Source organism: Salvia splendens, chromosome 22 (assembly GCF_004379255.2).
Source record: "Salvia splendens isolate huo1 chromosome 22, SspV2, whole genome shotgun sequence".
Taxonomy (NCBI): domain Eukaryota; kingdom Viridiplantae; phylum Streptophyta; class Magnoliopsida; order Lamiales; family Lamiaceae; genus Salvia; species Salvia splendens.
In genome coordinates, this window is record NC_056053.1 from 4,317,774 (window position 1) to 4,338,192 (window position 20,419).

The 20,419-nt window shown below is 35.4% G+C and overlaps 4 protein-coding genes across 4 annotated transcripts; 1 reads left to right on the top strand and 3 right to left on the bottom strand.

Moving 5' to 3' along the window:
- Nucleotide 1: 1 nt before the first annotated feature.
- On the bottom strand, nucleotides 2-1,517 carry LOC121787077 (coatomer subunit gamma-like). Its single transcript, XM_042185696.1, has 7 exons — nucleotides 1,443-1,517; nucleotides 1,253-1,347; nucleotides 1,109-1,159; nucleotides 796-909; nucleotides 506-706; nucleotides 312-414; nucleotides 2-176 (listed from the first exon to the last, which is right to left on the bottom strand). The coding sequence occupies exons 1-7, from the start codon at nucleotides 1,489-1,491 to the stop codon at nucleotides 19-21; spliced, it is 771 nt and encodes a 256-aa protein (XP_042041630.1). The 5' UTR covers nucleotides 1,492-1,517; the 3' UTR covers nucleotides 2-18.
- A 1,968-nt stretch (nucleotides 1,518-3,485) lies between these two features.
- Nucleotides 3,486-6,875, top strand: LOC121785709 (proteasome subunit beta type-5-like). The gene is made up of 8 exons (XM_042184120.1): nucleotides 3,486-3,587; nucleotides 3,839-3,961; nucleotides 4,068-4,197; nucleotides 5,245-5,351; nucleotides 5,795-5,929; nucleotides 5,998-6,101; nucleotides 6,410-6,510; nucleotides 6,596-6,875. The coding sequence occupies exons 2-8, from the start codon at nucleotides 3,845-3,847 to the stop codon at nucleotides 6,721-6,723; spliced, it is 822 nt and encodes a 273-aa protein (XP_042040054.1). The 5' UTR covers nucleotides 3,486-3,587; nucleotides 3,839-3,844; the 3' UTR covers nucleotides 6,724-6,875.
- A 317-nt stretch (nucleotides 6,876-7,192) lies between these two features.
- LOC121785675 (pentatricopeptide repeat-containing protein At1g03540) lies at nucleotides 7,193-9,097 on the bottom strand. Its single transcript, XM_042184077.1, has one exon. The coding sequence runs from the start codon at nucleotides 9,080-9,082 to the stop codon at nucleotides 7,235-7,237; it is 1,848 nt and encodes a 615-aa protein (XP_042040011.1). The 5' UTR covers nucleotides 9,083-9,097; the 3' UTR covers nucleotides 7,193-7,234.
- An 8,032-nt stretch (nucleotides 9,098-17,129) lies between these two features.
- On the bottom strand, nucleotides 17,130-19,267 carry LOC121788088 (60S ribosomal protein L23a-like). The gene is made up of 2 exons (XM_042186961.1): nucleotides 19,072-19,267; nucleotides 17,130-18,241 (listed from the first exon to the last, which is right to left on the bottom strand). The coding sequence occupies exons 1-2, from the start codon at nucleotides 19,228-19,230 to the stop codon at nucleotides 17,771-17,773; spliced, it is 630 nt and encodes a 209-aa protein (XP_042042895.1). The 5' UTR covers nucleotides 19,231-19,267; the 3' UTR covers nucleotides 17,130-17,770.
- Between the last annotated feature and the right edge of the window lie 1,152 nt (nucleotides 19,268-20,419).

The following is a 20,419-nucleotide window of genomic DNA, read 5'->3' on the forward strand; positions in this document are numbered from 1 at the left end:
ATAGTAAAACTTGTCGTTTTATGGACGAAGGTAGTATTTTAAGACTAGAAACAATGCAATACCTGGAAAATACAACGAGTCAAAATGTAAGACTCCAACAACGAAGTAGAAGAAGGAGAAGAATAATGTATCTCCGTTTTCCAGAAAATGCATCCTCGATGACGTGCTGGTCCCATCTGCATGCTCTTGTAACATGTAAATCCAACCAACCCACACCACTAATGATGCAAGACGTTCCAACTATACATGCATATTTGTGTGTACAGGCATGAAAATGAGCAACAAACTAAGAAAAGTGAACTTGTTCATACCACAAATTCTAGGTATGTGGCATGGAAATGAATCTCTTCCATCAGGGTAAGCAGTTCTGCTAGGGTATGCTTGATCGAGTGTGATGGCCATCCTTGGATCTCCCTATAAGAATATACAATTATAATACTATAAATACTTCAACTAGCTAGGTAATAAATACTTTTGTAATTCCTCAAATATGAAGTAATAATACCTTTACCAGATTGATTGCACACACATGGGAAGCAATTTGAAGCATAGGATTGTCGTCACAAAGAGTCTTAGCGAGGAATTTCACAACTTGGCTTAAGGATGTGTCATTTGTAATAAGACGAAGCAAACAGATAGCAGTTGCCCGATATGCCACATTGCCTGTGTTGACGTCTTCAAGTAACGAACTAGTGACCAGAGGAACCTTATTAGCAAAAAATAAAAAATATATTAGCCCCTAACTAGGTAGAAGAGAAACATGTAAATGTAAAAAGAAGAAGAAGAAATGTGAACCTCATCTGCAATAGGGCATAGATCCCTTGCAATTAGGTGAAACATTCTTCTCAAATGAACATCTTCAAAATGATATAGATTAACCGCAGAAGAAAGTATAGCTGCAGCTTCACTCTAAATAACATATTACACTAAAAGTCAAATAATATCCAATCTTAAAACATGAATATGTGAAAATTGAAAACCACTACTCGGTTGGAATATCATGTGCAGATAGATATGTAACACAATCATAAAATATTCTCGAGTTTCATGAATCTTAACTGCCCAACAACAAAATGAAACTAAGTCAAATACCAAAGTTGAGAGAGACCTTTGTGAATATTTCGCCCTGATTGAGAAGATACAGAAGCTTTTTGATGATCTAAAGCACACAAAAAAACTCAAATAATTATACAATTTTAACTAAAACCTGTTGTAATTATAGTATTAAATTTGACATTACAGAAAAACGTACCTGCAAACATCTTGTTTTATCAATATGTGGATCATCAAAACCCCTCACTTCAGTTAAAACAGCATGTTTCTCAATCACCAGAAACCAAGACCAATCTGGGGAAACATTAACAAATTCAAAATTTAGTACTTTCTTTTTCAAAATAAAACGAACAAAATCAAAATTAAAACAATATATAGGATTATTCAACCTTTTTTAGTAGAGAGGTCATAGTCTCTCTTCACAATTGGCCGCCGCATTGTATTCAACTTATACTGACGCTCTAAGAAAGATAAACACAAGGAATCTAATTAGAGCTTAATCAAAGATAAGCTTATACATGAAACTCAAAAGATAAAACCTATAAAACTGACAATGACATTTGGTTGATCAAGAATCTCACCATAGATTAAAAAAAATCAAAGAACAGAAACACAAATGCAAGAGCAAAGCTTAGGCCCCTGAGTAAATTATAGTGAGTTGTATAAACAAGAAATTCATAGAAAGAATCAGTGTTGTTAGGGTCCCGGGGCGCCCCGGGTCGCGGGGCGACGGGGCGAGAGACCCACAAATCGGGGCGCCAGAATAGCCGAATGATGATTATACTTGTGTCTCTTTTATACGTTTATTGCTTGAATGTTTATCACATCAAATAAATCTACATACATCATTACTCCATATTAAAAAAAAGAAGATTAGACGAAAAATATAAATTTTTAAACAACATAACATAACTAAATAACTGAATTTTATTATAAAAAATCATCAAAGTTCCAAAAAAAAGTTGCAAAACATAAAATAATTAACTAAATAATATCATCATCACTCAGAGGTCCTTCATCGGATACAACCAAATTAATATCTTTACTGTCATCTTCATTATCCACAAGAGTATAAGCACGCATAGAGCTTGAGGCTTGTTCTCTTGTGCTTGTGCTACCTATAGTATGGTACACTGCTTCCGACGCTCCAGAAGCTCTACCAACGTCCATCCAACGAAGATCATCATCATCAAACACCAAATCATCAAGATCATTATCCTCATCCTGCATCCTACCAAGTAACCATTCGTTACTTTCATCAATATCACTCAATAGAATAGGATCGGTGGTGTCACTAATCTTGAATCTTCGTTCGAGCGCTCTATTATATTTCACAAATACCAAATCGTTCAATCGTTGTTGTGCTTGACGATTCCTCTTTTTACTATGGATCTGGAAATAAAAAGAAAAATAATATGTTAAAATATAAGAATGTCACTCATTCAAATTCTAATTACTTACATGTGAAAAAACACATGCGCTCCACGGCGACCCAGACGACCCAGGCGCTCCACGGAGACCCAGGCGCGCTCCACCGTCGCTCCACGGATCTCGCACGACCCCGCTGCATCTGGGCGATTACAGTCTCGCTTTGATCGCCCCGCGCCCCGAGCGCGATTTTCACAACACTGGAAAGAATAATATGTCAAGATCATCTTTGGAGTTTTTACTTGATGTGCACTGACTATTTAGGCCGTTACACCAACGATCAGTTCATCAAAACAAGATGCCCGCAGAGGCGTAGCGCAGTTGGCAACGGAGGGGCAGATCTTGCTGCAATGAGCTTGGGTTCGAATCCCACTGCTGTCGTGTAGTTGCTTCCAAACATTTAAAAATGTACATATACATAATTATTTCTGGGCATTTACTAGGTTATCAAACAAGCTCTTATTATTTTAATAAGCTCGAGATAATAACTGATCGGATTGTACTTGTTTAGTAACTGTTAAAACTCCTAATTCTTGTCCCACATCGACTTGGTGATGATCCTAGCTCCTCTATATAAGTGTGGATAACACTCCCCCTTATAAGGCCTTTTTAAGGGGTGAGTGGTCAATTTCTAATATGGTATCAGAGCGGGCCCAAGTCGATGATGAATTTTATCTCTTTATCCCCTTATAAGGCCTTTTAAGGGTGGGTGACCCATTTTTAAGGGTGGGTGACCCATTTCTAATATTAACATAGATAAAATATGTCCATGTCCGAACAATATAAACTAGTGTACCACTCATGCGATGCACGGAAAATTCTATTCTATTTAAAATGCATTTTTTGGATGATTTCGCTCTAACTAATTCCAAGAATTCGTTTACATGTTATTCTCGTATTGAGTGTTGGGCTCAAACATGGGATCCAACTTATCCTAATGGGCCGGCCCAATTTCTGTTATCAATTCCAATTGAATATTGTACCACAAGAAATCCCAATAAGCTCTGTTTTCTATATTCAACTGAATTCGTAGCTGATTTCATCTTAACAATTTCTTCAATTATTTCTCAACAATCGCTCACTCAAATTCTCCTTCCATTATTCAGGTGGTTTGATATCTCTGCTCTCGATTTTCTTCCTGTTAACCGATAAAATCAAACATTCATCGCGAGTAGGGTTTAAACTCATCTAGTATCGGATCTATTATGCTTGAACATTTCCATCTCTGATTAATTTAATCCACTCAATTGCACAACTATGATGAGTTTACCTTCAAATGCTTTACTCTTGTGCCGTAGATAGTATTTTTTGCTCTGTATAAATCTGGATATATTGATTATTTTGTGTTTTTGTGAAGTGAAACATGATGAAGATCGATTTCAGTGGGCTTGATCCCTCCTTGCCGGTTAAGGGAAATGCCGAGGATTTGGATGACGAGATTTTGGCTGCACCGTCGTTTAAACTTCCCGTCACTGTTGATGTGAGCTTCAATTTGTTATGTTTCCCTTTTTTGGATTTTTTTGGGGATATTATCTTCTCAGAGTCTAATAGATTGATTAAATTGTTTTTTATGTGTTTTTCTTCAGTTTGATGGGTTTCAGAAAGCAGCGGTACAGATGGTGAAGCCGGCAAAGGGAACGACAACTCTGGCTTTTATATTCAAACACGGTGTCATGGTGGCTGCTGATTCCCGTGCCAGCATGGGAGGATATATTTGTAAGGCCTTGCTTATTCTTAATGTAGTATTGGGGCTTTTCACCTTTGGTGTTGGTTTTATCTTCAAGTGGTATAAACATATATGATGACTGTTGGAAAGACTTTCTTCGTGGGATGATGTTAGTTAGATTAATGAAATTTGCCTAGGGTAGTAGATAATGGAACCCCCTCCGAGCAATATCTCCACTATCGAACCAAGTTCATGTGATGCATTGAGCTAATGGTGTTCGCTTTTGTAACAAACTACTGTTCCCAATGACGCATAGTTATGTCCAGTTACTTCACCCCGATCAAAGGTCTTTGCTTAGGCTTCCCTTGTACATGCTTGCAAATCCACCTCATGAATTTCAAAAGTCATTGATCTCAGCAACACATCTCTGATATCTATCTGTCTATCTGCAAATACACCATAAGTTTCATCACCGGTTCCTAGTAACTCTAAAAAGTTAATGGTCTTTAACTGAAAGCCACGGTAGCTGAAACTGATTGGTTGCTCCGACACGATTAGAAAAGTCTTGAGTCCTCAACTTCCTCTTCAGATGAACATTGATACACAACAAGCAAACAAGCAGGGTTATTAGCTCAGCAATGCTCCAAACAATAGGCAGCAATAGGAGTTTGTCTGACTATAATTCATTTTTTGTGAAGTTATTTGAAAAGCACAGCTCCTAAGTCCTAAATTTTTTCCTCCAAAGTTCAGACAAGTAAGAGAAAAATGAACTCAACTTGCTGCATTGAAACACTAAGTTGTGAATTCCCTTTTTTATATAGAATGAAACTTCCAAAACAACAGATCACAATTCGATTCATTTGCTAAAGAGGAGAAATTTGTTTCCAAATATGGAAAGTGGATATCTTGATTGGGAAAAACTGAAAAGGAAAGATGGACATATTGAGTGAAACGGAGGGAGTACATAGTGAAACTTCCACTTTTACATGAATATGTACTCTTTCAGTTTATTACTTATTACTTTGTTTCTTTGATCAATGTTATATGAGTTCTGAAACTGCTTGTATAGCTGTATAAGATTAATCTGTACCTTGCAGCATCACAATCTGTCAAGAAAATTATAGAAATCAATCCATACATGCTTGGTACAATGGCCGGAGGAGCTGCTGACTGCCAGTTCTGGCACAGAAATCTCGGAATTAAGGTGAGTCAATCCATACATGCTTGGTACAATGGCCGTGAGTCTTGCATATTCCCTTTGTGTGCTCTGCATTATCCCACTAGGAGGTGCATTGGATACTCGTTCCAAACCTAGATAGCTTAAGGCAGCATTATGGACATACTCCTATATTGGTTGCCTCCCGCCCCCTACCTACACACACACACACACTACTCTATTTGAGCTTAAAACACAGAGATGTAAACAGTTTGAAGAAATTATTTCAGTGGTTGAGAAAATAATTTGATATAATCTGCTTATCCTTTCGAAGACTGCTTCTTGTCTAGCTTATTGATTCTATACGGCACTGGCAGACAATTTCACCCTCGAGTGTGTGTGTGTGTATCGCTTTTATGTAGAAAGGCTATTTTTTTCAGTAGTATTTCTAATGAGTGTTTGAAAGTTAGTAATTCACTTCCATGTTTCAGTGTCGTTTACATGAATTGGCAAATAAGAGAAGAATTTCCGTTGCCGGAGCTTCAAAATTGTTGGCGAACATCCTGTATTCCTATCGAGGAATGGGTTTGTCTGTTGGAACTATGATAGCTGGCTATGATGAATCGGTAATGCTGAATTTTCCAAAGCTGTTCTGATTCAATAGATAGCACCTAAACTTCTGCTTTTTGGGTAGGGCGCTGGCCTTTATTATGTTGACAGCGAAGGTGGTCGGCTTAAAGGCACCAGATTCTCAGTTGGGTCTGGTTCTCCATATGCTTATGGTGTTTTGGACAGTGGGTGAGTTCACATTCACACTCTCACTCTCTTATCAACGTCTCATATTTCCTTTCATATGTTATTGTTTTTGGGTGATGCCAAAGAAACATCTGATAGCAGCTGCTTGAAATTTCATGGATGTTATCTTTGGTTTAATATTTCTGCATACTCTTAGACCTTACTCGCCCATGTATGCTTATCAGGATATATGCGTGTTTTCTTGATGAAATAAATTTTCAAAAACATGGGATTTGAATTTTGAAAGCCATGTGTACATAATGACTACCCTTTAGTTTTAGCTATAGATAACTTCCTGGCTCGTGTTACAGATACAGCTTTGATCTGTCCGTTGAGGATGCCGCTGAGCTGGCTAGAAGAGCAATCTATCATGCCACATTCCGTGATGGAGCCAGTGGTGGTGTTGCCAGCGGTAAATTCCCTGCTTGTGTTTCTACTCCCTTACTGTGATGTAATATTCGTTTCTTTTTCCTGTTTTAACTTGGATTTTGTTGCAGTATACCATGTCGGCCCAGGTGGATGGAAGAAGCTCTCTGGTGATGATGTCGGAGAGATGCACTATTCATACTATCCCATTGAACCCACCACGGTGGAGCAAGAGATGGCTGATGTACGAATTGCATGAGGGAGGGACATGAGTTAGTATCTTTAGATGCCGTTCCTCATTTTCTTCTGTAACTCTTGTTTTAACACTTGAAACCTAAATCTGCTTGTTATATGCTTCTTGACACTCAACTCTGGCAATTTGATCATGTTATACTCGAATTACTGCCCTAACCCTTCACTTCTATCTATTAGAAACTTTCTGAAAAATCCAATTTTAGAGCCTTCAATATTATGTGAAGAAAGGACAAGTGAACAGCAATCGATTTCATTTCTTTAGATTCATGTAGAGTAGTGTTTATGTGAGGCACTTTGATCATGCATGTAATGTTGAACTCAACTTAAAGTAGAGAATTAGCATAGGAATTCAGTGCAAAACAAAAATGTACGGAAACAATTGCATGTACAGACTGTAAAAATGTCGTCGTCTAAAGCCCTAGCTAGTTTCAACAAGATATAGGAACTACAACTAATAATTAAAAGAAGCCAAAGAAAAAATAAAATTCATTTATCTCTCTATTCATACACAAACTTCACACAGTAATGGATGGATTTGAGCTACTTCTAGTTCTATCAATCCAACTCATTCCTGGCAATTTTTTCACACCTCTCTCCTTCATTTGCTTCCAAATCTCATGAGACTCTTGCCACCTTCCAACACTCCTATACGCATTAGCCAAGTGCACATAACTTTGGTGACAATCCGGCTTCAATCCGATCACCTTCTTCGCAACGCGCTCTGCAACACCAGGGCTCGTTGTGGTGGCACAAGCCCCGAGCAAAGCAGTCCAGAGCGTAGGGTCACTCTCAAACTCTGATTCCACAATCAAACCCTCAGCTTCCTCTATTTCTGCTGCACGCCCCAATAGATCAACCATACAACTGTAGTGCTCAATCTCCGGCTTCATCCCATAGTCATTGCGCATCGAGACGAAGCACCTCCGCCCCTCGCCAACCAAGCCACTGTGGCTGCAAGCAAACAGAACCTCAATGAAGCTTATGTTATCAGGCTTAACACCTTCTCTAATCATCTGATCGAAAATCCCAACAGCTTCTTTTCCTCTTCCATTCTGAGCAAAGCCACCGATCATTGAGTTCCAAGTGATCATATTCTTCACCTCCATCTTCAAGAAAACCCTATAACCATAATCAACTCGGCCACATTTGGCATACAAATCAACGAGGGCCGACTCCACAACAACATCTCTCCATCCGCCTCGCCTCAAATACTGGCAATGCACCTCCATCCCGAGCTTCTCAGCAGCCAAGCCAGCACAGGCACGGATGACAGTCCCAAAGCTGTAAAGATCCTTCTCTATCCCTCTAAACACGTCGACAACAACACCGAATTCACCCTTCCTGCAATAGCCCCCAAGCAGAGCACACCAAGAAACAGAGTTTTTCAATGGCATTCCATCAATAACACGGCGTGAATCCTCAAGCATCCCACATTTCGCATACATGTCTACTAAACTACTACCTACGAAAACATCAGTCACGAAACCACCCGTCGCGGCCAATGCGTGAATTTCTCTACCCTGCTTCAACCTCTCCAAATTCCCCAAAGCTGTTAGGGCACTCCCAAAAGTGAAACAGTCCGGCATGAAACCAAACTTCCTATGCATCAAATTGAACATACTCAGAGCCTCGAGATACAAATCGGATCTCGTTAAGGCAGAGATCACAGAGGTGCAGCAAACGGAATCAGGTTCAGGCATTTCGTCGAACAGTTGGCGTGAGGCGCTCGATTCCCCATTTCTCCCATACATATCAATCAGAGCAGCCGAGATAACTTCATTTCCCCCGAAACCACACCTCACCACAGCTCCGTGCAAGCTTTTCCCCAATCTAAATCCATTAATCGCCGAACACGCCTTGATCACTGCGGAGAGAGTGAAAGCATTCGGCTCAATTCCAGCATCCAGCATTTCCAGATACAATTCAATCGATTTCCACGATTTTCCCGCGCGAATGTAGCCGGATATCATCGAGCTCCATGATACGACGTCCTTGTAGCGCAATCCGTCGAATAATTTGTGAGTTTCGTTGAAATCGGAGCCGAGCTTGAAGTAGAGAGCGAGCAGGCTGTTTCCGACGAAGCGGTCGGCTTCGAGGCCGGACTTGATGAGGTGGCAATGGAGCTGCACGCCTGCGGAGAGGTGGAGCGATCGCGTGCAGGAATGCACGATTGTGGCGTACAGAATCGGCTTCGAAACGGCATTTTTTAGGGGAATTGAGGAGTTTATCGAGGTCAGAAGCTTGATTGCTTCGGAGAGCGGGGCCGATTTGCAGACGTGGATGAGCTGTGATGGTGATGGAAGGCACTGCGAGTTGTGTGCGTGAGCCAGAGATGTGCAATGGCGTTTGAAGAAGAGTTTCATTAGAGAGGGAGAGAAATTTTGAAACAATATGACAAATGAAAGAAGAAAAAGGAGACTTACTTCGCTATTTTTAATTGGGCTTTTAAAATAAGGCCCAAATTTGAAAACGATCAAAGCTTATTAATTTACTTTATTTAACCTTATTTATCTTTTTGTAAATGTGGAGTACAACTAATTTTTATCAATATAATCATAAAATAAATAAATAAATAAAACATCGGTTCCAATAGTGAGCTGTTTTTACCCGACACAATATCCTTACAATTCTGTATATTGGGTGGGTCTACATGATAACTAACACAAACACAATCATAATATGAATTATATAAACACAAATATAACACAAATGTAACACGCACATAATAGTAACATGATCAAATTGGTATTGATATAACCCGACATGATTTTAAAAAAAAACTAAAGTTTATACGACAGCATAATTGTACAAACAATTCTAAAAGTGATATTCAAACAAGCCTCAATTAATAAAAGAAAATTAAATAATTAATTCCTTAAACTCTATAAAAGATTAGTAGTCACTAATTAAATGTGTCACATAGTCCATCTATGTTCTTGGAATCTAATTAGGGATCGAATTATTAGTTTTAAAAATTAAATATTCCAACCTTTCTTAATCAATTATCGGTTCCTTTTATTTTCCTTGTACATGCATCTAATTTTCGAACTACCTTCTGAAATTATGTAAGAATATTTTAGTAAATATTGGTATGAAACAAAAGAAATTAAGAATGAAAAATACGAGTAATACTATAGAGCATCAAATTAAATGGGGTGTGGGCCCAAATGTTGTAGATTGACACCCATATTCCAGTTCAACAAAAATAGGCTGCAACATCAGCAATTGGCTGCTGCCAATGTTTGTCCCCTCCATCACTTCACTTTCACATAGCTGTTATCCCCCAACCATTTAATCCAAATTTATTACTATTATTATATGATCAAGACTGCCAAACTTATTTACTATTAACTAAATAGAATAAAATCTATCATTAAGAAAACTATACCTCTTGTGGAAACTTTAGAATCTTTCTATTTTAAGACATGAACACACAATCCACTAATTCTACTTTTACTATTTTTCTCTTCCTCTCTCTTACTTTACTCATTTGTTTTTCCTCCCTCTTACTTTATCAATTTTTCTCTTATTTTACTAATTGTACATTAAAACTCGTGCCGTTTCACATATTTTTATTTTTTCAATACGGAGAAAGTATTAAACACGAGAAATATGAAAGAAACATTAGGGTTTATGGAAAGGTCCCAGTTAAACAAAACCATAAATCGTAACACAAAATAGTGAAGACAAAAGAGGCCCTAGCTAGTCATCGACAAAACTATATAGTAGTATTAATTAATTAAATGTGAGATGAAATAATTATTTCGGTGGACTTGCAATCTCAATTTGATCTTCTATCCTTTATTTTGATAACAATTTAAATGCTTCATTGTACAATAATTAATGATATCGGTACCGGTCTATATAAGAGTGGGGTTTGTTAATTGGGAGATCTTTTTTACCATGAGTTCGTTGATTATGTATCTCAGAAAAAAAATTGTCCACTGATATTATTTATGATTTAAATAAAAAAATACTTCTTTGAGATACGAGCTAGCTAGGCAGCTGAAGGGGACGATGTTTTACACCCACAGAAAAAAAAAATACTACTACTATTAATAAGAAATGAAATTGATAACTCCCAACGGTATTCTGATTGCTGCTTCTAGCAAACTGTTGGCCACTAATAATAAAAGTAACATATTAAGTACTACAGAAAATAACAAAATTTAATTATGCACATCTATTTACACACATATATAGAACGCTAATTAAAAAAATATATGTTTTAATACTGATCTTAATTAATAACGATTAACGTTTAAACTAGTAAATCCAGTCTTTAATTCATCAATTATGTTGCAAAACAGTAATACATGAAGCCAAAGTGGCGCCACGGGACAATAAAAATGTTTTTGGTCAAATGATTTAATTATCTTTTATTAATTCTCTTTTGGGAAATACTATATAGGAGTATAATGATTTAGGCTCATACTCCATTATACACGCTCTATTAACTAAACGAATTATACATTAATATTAATTAATGGTCAAATATTTCTGAACAAATTAACTGTCTAAGATCCCCATTAATAATCCAACCAGTATTTGAATAATATAATTAATTATATACTGGTCCTCGGTCCTCCAATGATAATAACTATATACCTGGTATTAAATACAGTATGCATTTGCTTAAACACATAAAATATACGTACTCCACTACATATCATTTTTAATTGTGATATTTAATATCTATATGATTAAATATCACTTTAATTTTTTATTAATTAATGCTCAGTACTAAGTAGTCACTAATACTGATTTGTAAGCATAATTAGGTATTCTTTGACCTTAGTCTATCACTGCAACAAAAAAACAACGTTAAAGGTACTTTTTAATGCAATTAAGGATGTTAATTTGTGTTTTTAAATGTATCACTAACGCTCCAAAAAACGTACTTATTGGTAATATCCCAACTAAAATTAGAGTACACAAATGGAAGCGTTAAGAAAGCAAAAGATTAAGTTAATATAAACATAATTTAGAGATGTTTTCTTTTGCATTTTAAATTATTGTTATTTTTAAAAAAATTCTAATATAAGTAATTGTGTCTCGATTTTTGCATCCTTAAAAGATTACTTTTTTTATAATAACTTCACTAAAAGTGCCCTCTAGCTATATACTAATCCAATTAGTATATTGTACCTTTGAGATAATCCACTTCAAAAGTGATCAAAAGCAAGAAGCTGATGAAACTACTTATAATTAGATCAAACTAATGCAACCCATAGCATCAAGCAAAAACATTATTTAAAGAATAACTTAGGTAGATAATTACAAAAACACATTTTTAAAATTTCCAAAAAAAAATAAAATTATTAAAATACCAACAGTAATAAATTTCAAAATTTGTTTAAACTGTTGGGAACTCGGTATCCAACCATACACACCAGTGTAATTAATAACGCAACAGAAAAAAAATATTATTAAAATACTAACTGATCAAAATAACCAAAATAATAGTAGTAAGAAAAGCCTCAAATTAGAGCAAAAGGTCAACGTACAATCATCAGTGCCAGCTGCACACCCACAACCCCTCACCCGCGCCTATAAATAGTCCTCAAATCTTCACTAAATTCATCACTCAAAAAAAAATAAAACCCACAGTGAAAACCCTAATTGGAAAAAAACCACCAAAAAAAAAAGAAAAATGGTTTGCTTCTGCTTCCTGGTTGATCAGACGCGAAAGGTGCGGCAGCACAAGCCGGCAGCCGGAATATGCTCGCGGTGCGGCGGCGGAGCGAGCGTGGCGGACATGAAGACCGCCACCAGATTCTGCCACGTCCCCTTCTACTGGAAAACGTGGAGAGCTATCATCTGCACCTTCTGTGGATCTATTCTGAGGTCATATCGGTAAATTCACAAGCGCCGATAGCCGCTGCGGGAGAAGTTTTTTTTTTTTAATATTAACTATTTATTTTTTGGGATGGTTAATGCCGGTGAAGTCTTTTTGCCGGTGGGGAGATTAGGCGGTATGTACGGAATTTTATTTTTATTTTTTTCAATTTTTTTATGGAGATTTAGATTTTGTACTAACTTCATTTGTTGGTTGTATAAAATGGGGATGAAATTATCTATTTACGCATTTTTTTCTGAGAGTTGTAGTTTCTTTTTCACACAACATTAATCTCTTTTTTTGCCTTTTTATGAGAAATGGGGTTGTTTTTGTTTAAGAAAATATTTTGTTTCCTACAAAATAGGAGACAAAAGACAAAAAGAAACCATGTGTTTCTTAAATAATTAACTAATAATACTCTACTAATATTAAAGAGTGGGAAACGTATATAGTGTAAAGTGTAAAATTTCGAATAAGTGAATGATGCATTGATCTCACACCTTTTACCTACCAGCATAGGGTAAAGATAGGGTTCATTTATTAATAAATAAGACGTGTGGAATAAATGACAAATAAATAACCTAATTAATATTTTATACTGTAGTATTCCTAGCCGAATTAATAGAACTATAGAAGTAATAGTAGTACGTGTATGCTACATTTTAATTATAAAAAAGTATACTAATTCATCGTAATAGATACTATTGATCATAGGCTAACACAGTCAGAAAAATAAGCTTAAAAATTTAGCGAAGTACAAAGGGTACTCGAAACCTAGCAAATTATGTGACAAATAATACTCTGTCATCTACCATTACTTAACACCGTTTGACTTGTCTTGGATTTTAAGAAATTTAGTATTGTACTAGAAACTAGATGAAAAAAGTTAGTGGAATAATGTTCATTACCAACCGCAGTCTAAAGTAAAAGAGTCAATTAATCGTGGATTGACAAAAAAAAGAAAGTTGTGTCAATTAGTTATGGACGGAGAGATATAGTATAATACAACATGATTATGAAATAATAGTTTGCACTATCAATTAAACACACGTACATCATGTCTACAACGTCACTATGCATATACTTCTATTTTATCTACCACAATGTACCAGTTACTTGAAAAGGCTTCTAAATAATAGCACAAACTTTAATTGAATTTCTCAAGTTGTGACAACAGAAAATTGAGTGTGTTGAAGAAGAGTAGGTAAGATGCGTAAAAATAATTAAATGCATGAGATATGAATGCACCAACGGGGCTGAAGTAAACATAAATTTTATTGTTCAACCAATTCACGGCAAAAACATGAAAAATAGTTATGGGTGGAAGTAAATGCTTTTATAAATAAAAATAGCCTCCTAGCTAACCTTATTAAGTTGTGGAAATTTGAATTTTTAAATAGATATTTGATCCATATGGAAATTGTTTAGTGTATATTTTCTTTCATTCTTCTTCACATGTCTTAAATTAAATAGTGTGAATACTTGAATGGACGAAATTTATGAATAGTTGACGTTTTCCTTTGCTTATTTAATTAATTTTTGAAATGTCTATTATTTTCCCATAATAATTTAGACTTTAATAAGATACTAGCCCCCTCTCTCAAAATTCAATAAAGTCTACTTTTTTTTGTATTAAATGATCACTTGTTTTTTGCATATAAAAAATAGTGTCTCTCGAAATCTATCTAAATATTATCCCAGCTTATTTTTAAGTATGACTCAAATTTTGGATCCATTTCTAAAATTTAAAAAATGGCCAATTTAAGCTAATATTTGTTCAAGAAACATGCATCAACAAAACTACTGATATGTCTACACAGGCTAAAATGATGTTTAATCTTGGAAAACCAATTAAACCTAGTACTTATAGTTGCCCGAAAATGATGAGCATTTGAACTTTTAAGTAAACAACAGATATATAGAAACTTGATAGAAAGTCATTTTCAAATTATAATTCACATTATAATTTAAGAATCACATTTATATGTATCCAAAAATAGAGCGACATAACAATCAAGAAGCTCACCTAAACCAGGTACGTGCCAATCAAAACAATTAACTTTTGCATAAAACTTTCATGAAGGCAATAACCAATACTTAATAGCTGATAAGCCTGATATATACGTATATATATAGACACCACGGACGAATTAAATTGTAATGGTCCGGACAATGAAATAATCCATCCCCTAATTTTTCTCTCTTTCTGCAATTGTGATTGACTGGACATACCACGTTTAAATATGTCTAGACCACTGAGTTTTTACTGACATGCAACTTGTTTTTCATCTAAACATAAAGAAGCATATGTTTACTGCTATTAAATATTGGGGCAGGAAAGAACATATATATGGAGATGGTTTGAAAGCAACAATAGAGCTTAGCTGTAGTATTTCATAATGTTGGTAGCTGTAGACATTTATTTCAATCCCATGTGATATATGGAAACTAATCATCTATCTTTTCACCTATTTACATTTTTGGGAATAATATTTGCTGGAAATTGTTAACTTTTTATTATTTGAGTTGCCAGCAACATGGGAACATCTTTCCACAATTAATATGTGAGAGTTGGGGTTGTTCTCTGCATTTAAACTTTTACTTTGTTGACTGGGAAAATAGAGTTATGGGTTGCCATTTAGGTTTTCACTTTCTTCCTTTGGAGATTCCCTTTTTATCATGAAAACATTAATGATGCACCACTAATTACGTGTGGGGGTCATTAGCTTCACGAGGCCTAGACAAAGACGACTTCCACAAATTAAATCTACTTATCCACCTATATGTGTATATATTTTTGGTGTATACAATTTTGGTTGTAAGAGCACTTGTTAAACGTATAAAGTCATAAGTTATAATATTTACCATGAAATTAATTGCACTGAAAAAAATCCGAAATCGTCCCTCATTCGAACTCATTCGTTGTAGATGATCGAAAGGGCTTAAAATTGTTCTCCGTTCTTGAACTCATCCAATCGTAAAGATCTACAGTAGATACATCTCCTTGTTGGATGAATGCAACACCTGAGTTTCGAATATTATGATTTATGAGCAAAAGTTCCAATTTTTATAATGCAAAATTGGTTCCATGTGAAATATAGTGATTTTTTTTATGTTCAGTGCAATATTATGTTCGCACAAATTGTAGTTTTCACCAATAACCAATTTTGTGAATTGTATTCGAGGGCAAAATAAAATGTTTAGCTAATATTCGTTTAATAGTAGTAGTATTTTGTTTGAAGAAATACACTGTTGCAAAAATAGACTATGAATAAATTTTTCCTTGCTACTAATTCAATTGTTGTCCCAGTTTGCTGTGGAGCAATAGTCATGAAAGATATGTTGAGTAGAACACATGTGTTGTTTTTCCAATTTTGTCAATAAATACTGCTAAGATAAAGTCGTAGTTGTTGGGTTGGCATCTCTAAATTAATCTCAACTTCTGTAAAATTAATGTTTTCACAATAACCAATTTTGTTAACTTCATTCGCATATATTTGAATGTATTCGAAGTGTGAGTAAAGTATTGAAGGTTCTTTAATTTCAAGGATGGGATGTTGTAGAAACCATCTTTAGAGTAAGAACTATATTGGATAATGAATCTTTATCCAATTGGCTATTCATTATATATTATACAATCTGACATCTGTTTATCAAGGATAAGAATAATGTAAACCACCAGAACAAGAACCCCAAATGTAACATGAAAATTCTGATAAGATAGAGGCTTGCCTATGAAACTCTTTCTCAGTAGTCAGACTATTATCCATAGGATAAAAGTGAGGCCTAAATTAATTGTCTCTTCTTACAAAAACCATCACTTATGTATCCCCATTCTTGAATTCTTTTGTCCAAACTTATGCTTATGCCCACATATTTTGGGTCTGCTGTCACCTAGAGGTAAGCAATCACCAAGACAGCACTGAAAATACCTAGAAAGTTGGCAAAGAATTACAGGGTCTTGATCATAAGAACGCATAAAACTGTCAGACCTCATAAGTAACTCCATAACATCCATTGTTGCTATTGTCCACATGAGCAGTTAAACACAACCACCACATTAATACTGTTAGGGCATGTTTTGCAGTGGGGTAATGGATGGATTGGGAGGCTTATCCAGCGTAATTTGCACGTTTTGTACGATGGTTGGCGATGTGGGTTAATATCCACATCTTGAGTTCCATTCCCTTGTGGAGCTCATTCCAGTCTCCAGACGGTGGATGGAATTGTACAAATTCAGGTGAGGAATGCTACAGCTGAAGCAGATGTCTGTTTTGGTTGATGCCCTGATTTTTTTTTAATTTTTTTTTTGTGTTTTCAGTTGGTTAGAAAGTTTTGGGAGACTACCTAGCTTGTGTGTTTTGTTCCTCAAGAGGGATTTTTAGTAATTTTGTAGTCATTTTAATTTTAGAGCCCATCGACATTTTCTGTTACCTTCAACTCGAGTGAGGAAGGCTTGAGCAACTACATTTCGGGAGATTCTAGGGACTCGAGAGTCGAAGCTAGGAAGAATTAAGGGCTCCAATGAAGATAATATCGTAATAATGAATGGACACAAGGACAGAATCATCAGCATGTGATGGTAAACACAACTTCATTATCATTGGTGAAAACGGCAGTTAATACATAGGCCTATCAAGCATAATCCACAAAACTAATCCAGTTCCCAATCCTAACTAAGTAAATACACACAACACGCTACAAAATAGGCACTTAAGATAAAACAAAAATCAACTGCTTATTCTCCATTTGTTTCAACTAACACACAAGAATCCCATCCTCCACTTTCCTTCACAAGAAACATAAAAGGTTCAGAAGATTTCAGTTGCTTTATCCCAAGTGTCAACATTTATCACTAGCAATCAACAAAAAAAGTCCGCTGATACTAAACACATCCAGAAGCCTGCCCATTACAAACTAATATCCTTCATTATACTCATTCACGGGTAAAAGGAGAAAACCAGATCCAGTTATAAGGCAAATGGTGGGTTAGTGGCAGATTTTTATGAGGAATTAAACAGCTTCAGAACCGAAGGCAAAACATCTAGGGATTAAGATACCTGAATATTGATGGTCAAAAAATTGTTATTGTAGAGCGAAATCGCAAGGTCAGGAATCAGGATCACATGTATGATCTTCACAAGATTTTAATCCTTTTAGCCACGTCCGCAGCCTTGCAATCTGGTGGGAGCATGATATAAGCTTTCTTGGTTCAATCAGGCGTGATCGAAGTATTCACTTTCTTGACCCTTATCTTAAACATATTTATAGCAGCCTCTTTGATATTCTTCTTATCAGCACGTTTGTCGACTACAAAAACCAAAGTGTTACATTCCAACATTGCCTTTATTGCAGACTCTGTCCCAAGAGGATATCTGAAGATTTGGAAATGGTCAGTCCTTTTTATCAAAGCAGCACTAGTGCTAAGTCGCTTGGGATTCTTTTCCTTTTTCGAATTTTTTGCAGCAGAAGAAGACTCTGAACCTTCCTTCTTCAATTTCTTTGCAGCGGGAGAAGATGCTGGTTCTAAGAAAACAGCATCCTCAAATTTTATTGTCAGAGCATCTGTGCTCATAATATCTTGTTTCACAGGTTCAGTTTCAAGGTAATTTTCCGCCTTTGTGGATACAGAAACTCTATCAACAAGTTTAATCTCAAAAGCTTTGAAGCTGCCAATGACATCCTGTTTTCCAATTAGTGAAGAAAGTATTGGATAACAATATAAGCTTTCACAAATTATACATCCAAATGAATAAACTTATATCATGAAAGGAAAGTACAACACAGGACATAGATTGATGTAATCGTTTTAGCCTTACCAATCTAAGAATAAACCAAAACTAAAATATCAACGATTTAGCCAACTCATCCAACAATTTCCGAAAGAATGCTTCCCATAAGATTTCTTCACATGTTTAGAATGCTCAAAGAGTATCGAAAATTCGCTTAAGAGACCTAAAATGGGCTAGGTGGTATTCTAGAAAGTGCGGGAGTCCATACACCATTATACCATAGATTGAATATTTGAAGCTCTAAATTGTTGCTGCATTCTATATGGTGCATACTTGAGAAAATTCGGCACAAGAACCAGCTTGCCTCAACGTAATTAGCTCCCCAAGAAACTCCATTTGGTGTGTAGTAACCAAATCAGATGCTACTATAATTCATCTCTTGTTGGATTCTACTAATTCAAACATTAATTCAACAACTAATTAGCTAATAATGTAGATTATGGATATAATCTAAAATTCATCAAAACTACTTAAAAACATTATTAAAAAATTATGGATATAAAATCCTTAATAATTTAAACAAACCACCACAGGGATTAACTACTAACATAGCACTTCAAAATCCTTCAACCCTAACTGAATTATACTATAACTCTGTAAATTTACAGGGGATTCTACATTTTTCACAATGTTTACAAATTCAGGAGATCACACGAAACAAAACTGAAACGCTCAGATCCCTAAATTGGATTTGCAGCGTTTAATCGAGACATTAGCTCACCTTTCGGACGGGGAAAAAGGTGGAGGACAGGGAAGAGAGCTTTGTGGAAGCTGAAGTGAGGCGGGCGGCGGAAAACATCGATAAATGCGACGCACTGGGCCGCCGGAAACAAATTCCGGAACCGACAGCGGGCGGCGGAGCTACTGAAGAGACGATCATTTGAAGATTCGTGAGATTTGAAAACGGAATTGGAAAAGAAAATCGACAACTGAGAGAGTATCTACTGATACAATTTTATCGGAGCGCGAAAACATGGCCCGATCCGACCCGAGCCCAAACTAGTGATCGACACGGGCGGGATAAATACATAACTCATACAAAATATTTTACCTTTGTTTCATATTAGTACAAAAAGTTTGAAGTTTACATAAATCATACAAAAAGTTTCATACGTGTTTAAATATAGTACATTCCGTTATATTTGTTTAAACGGCGTTAACTTTTTTACTTATGTGGCGCACAAACCATAAAACAATGGTAACACTTTTTGTATAATTATGAAACAATCATAAATTTTTTTGTACCAACATGAAACAATGATGAAACATTTTGTACTTCACATAGACAAATAGTTAACGGCGTTTAAACACATATAATAGAATGTACTAAATTGAAACAAGTATGAAATTTTTTGTATGATTTATGTAAACTTCAAACTTTTTGTACTGATATAAAATAAATGTATTGACATATGATATAATCAACCAATCATAACTATAGAAATTATCTTTTTCTTCTCAATTTTTTTTGTCATTTTGCAGCATAATAGATTGAACATACCATATGCCAAATGCCAATAAGTTGGACAGCTGAACGTACTTGGTTTTGGTTTACAAGATAATTGAATTAAAGTTTTATTGCATAAACAATTTCAACTCTAAACTTATATGCTTGAATTTGGGCTAGCCCACCAGACTAAGCTTAACAATGAAATTTAGAATTTGCATTTTTTATTTTTAAGAATTCTATATTTATAATAGAATTCAATGACTAAAACATTTAAATAAAAATGTCCAGATGTGGATGCATAATCTTTTCAATACATAATAAAAAAAATTACTCATATTTTAGAGAATATACACAAACTCAATATTCTTAATGTAGTAATTTTAGGATAATGTTTGATAAATTTTAAATTCTTAAGCAATTTAATATAGTTATATGAACAAATTATAACTGATCTTGGCTTTGTTAAAAAATCTAACTCATTTAGTTCAAACTCCGCCACTTGCTGGTAAACTTTCGACCTTAATCTGCAAATCTGATTGAGCAGTCGGATTTTGTTAAAGATGGGTTCGGGACACCATTAGCAAAAAAAAGACCTAATTCAAGATTTATAAAATTAAAA

Bases quoted from the DNA above. Each gene is read 5' to 3' on its own strand.
- LOC121785675 (XM_042184077.1), bottom strand. From the start codon at position 9,082: ATGAAACTCTTCTTCAAACGCCATTGCACATCTCTGGCTCACGCACAC.
- LOC121785709 (XM_042184120.1), top strand. From the start codon at position 3,845: ATGATGAAGATCGATTTCAGTGGGCTTGATCCCTCCTTGCCGGTTAAG. The intron at 4,198-5,244 runs GTAAGGCCTTGC...TGTACCTTGCAG, and splicing joins CAGCATGGGAGGATATATTT to CATCACAATCTGTCAAGAAA. The intron at 5,930-5,997 runs GTAATGCTGAAT...CTTTTTGGGTAG, and splicing joins TAGCTGGCTATGATGAATCG to GGCGCTGGCCTTTATTATGT.
- LOC121788088 (XM_042186961.1), bottom strand. From the start codon at position 19,230: ATGATCGTCTCTTCAGTAGCTCCGCCGCCCGCTGTCGGTTCCGGAATT. The intron at 18,242-19,071 runs GTGAGCTAATGT...ATTGGAAAACAG, and splicing joins CCTTTTTCCCCGTCCGAAAG to GATGTCATTGGCAGCTTCAA.
- LOC121787077 (XM_042185696.1), bottom strand. From the start codon at position 1,491: ATGCGGCGGCCAATTGTGAAGAGAGACTATGACCTCTCTACTAAAAAA. The intron at 910-1,108 runs GTCTCTCTCAAC...TATGTTATTTAG, and splicing joins AGGGCGAAATATTCACAAAG to AGTGAAGCTGCAGCTATACT. The intron at 415-505 runs GTATTATTACTT...ATATTCTTATAG, and splicing joins GTGCAATCAATCTGGTAAAG to GGAGATCCAAGGATGGCCAT.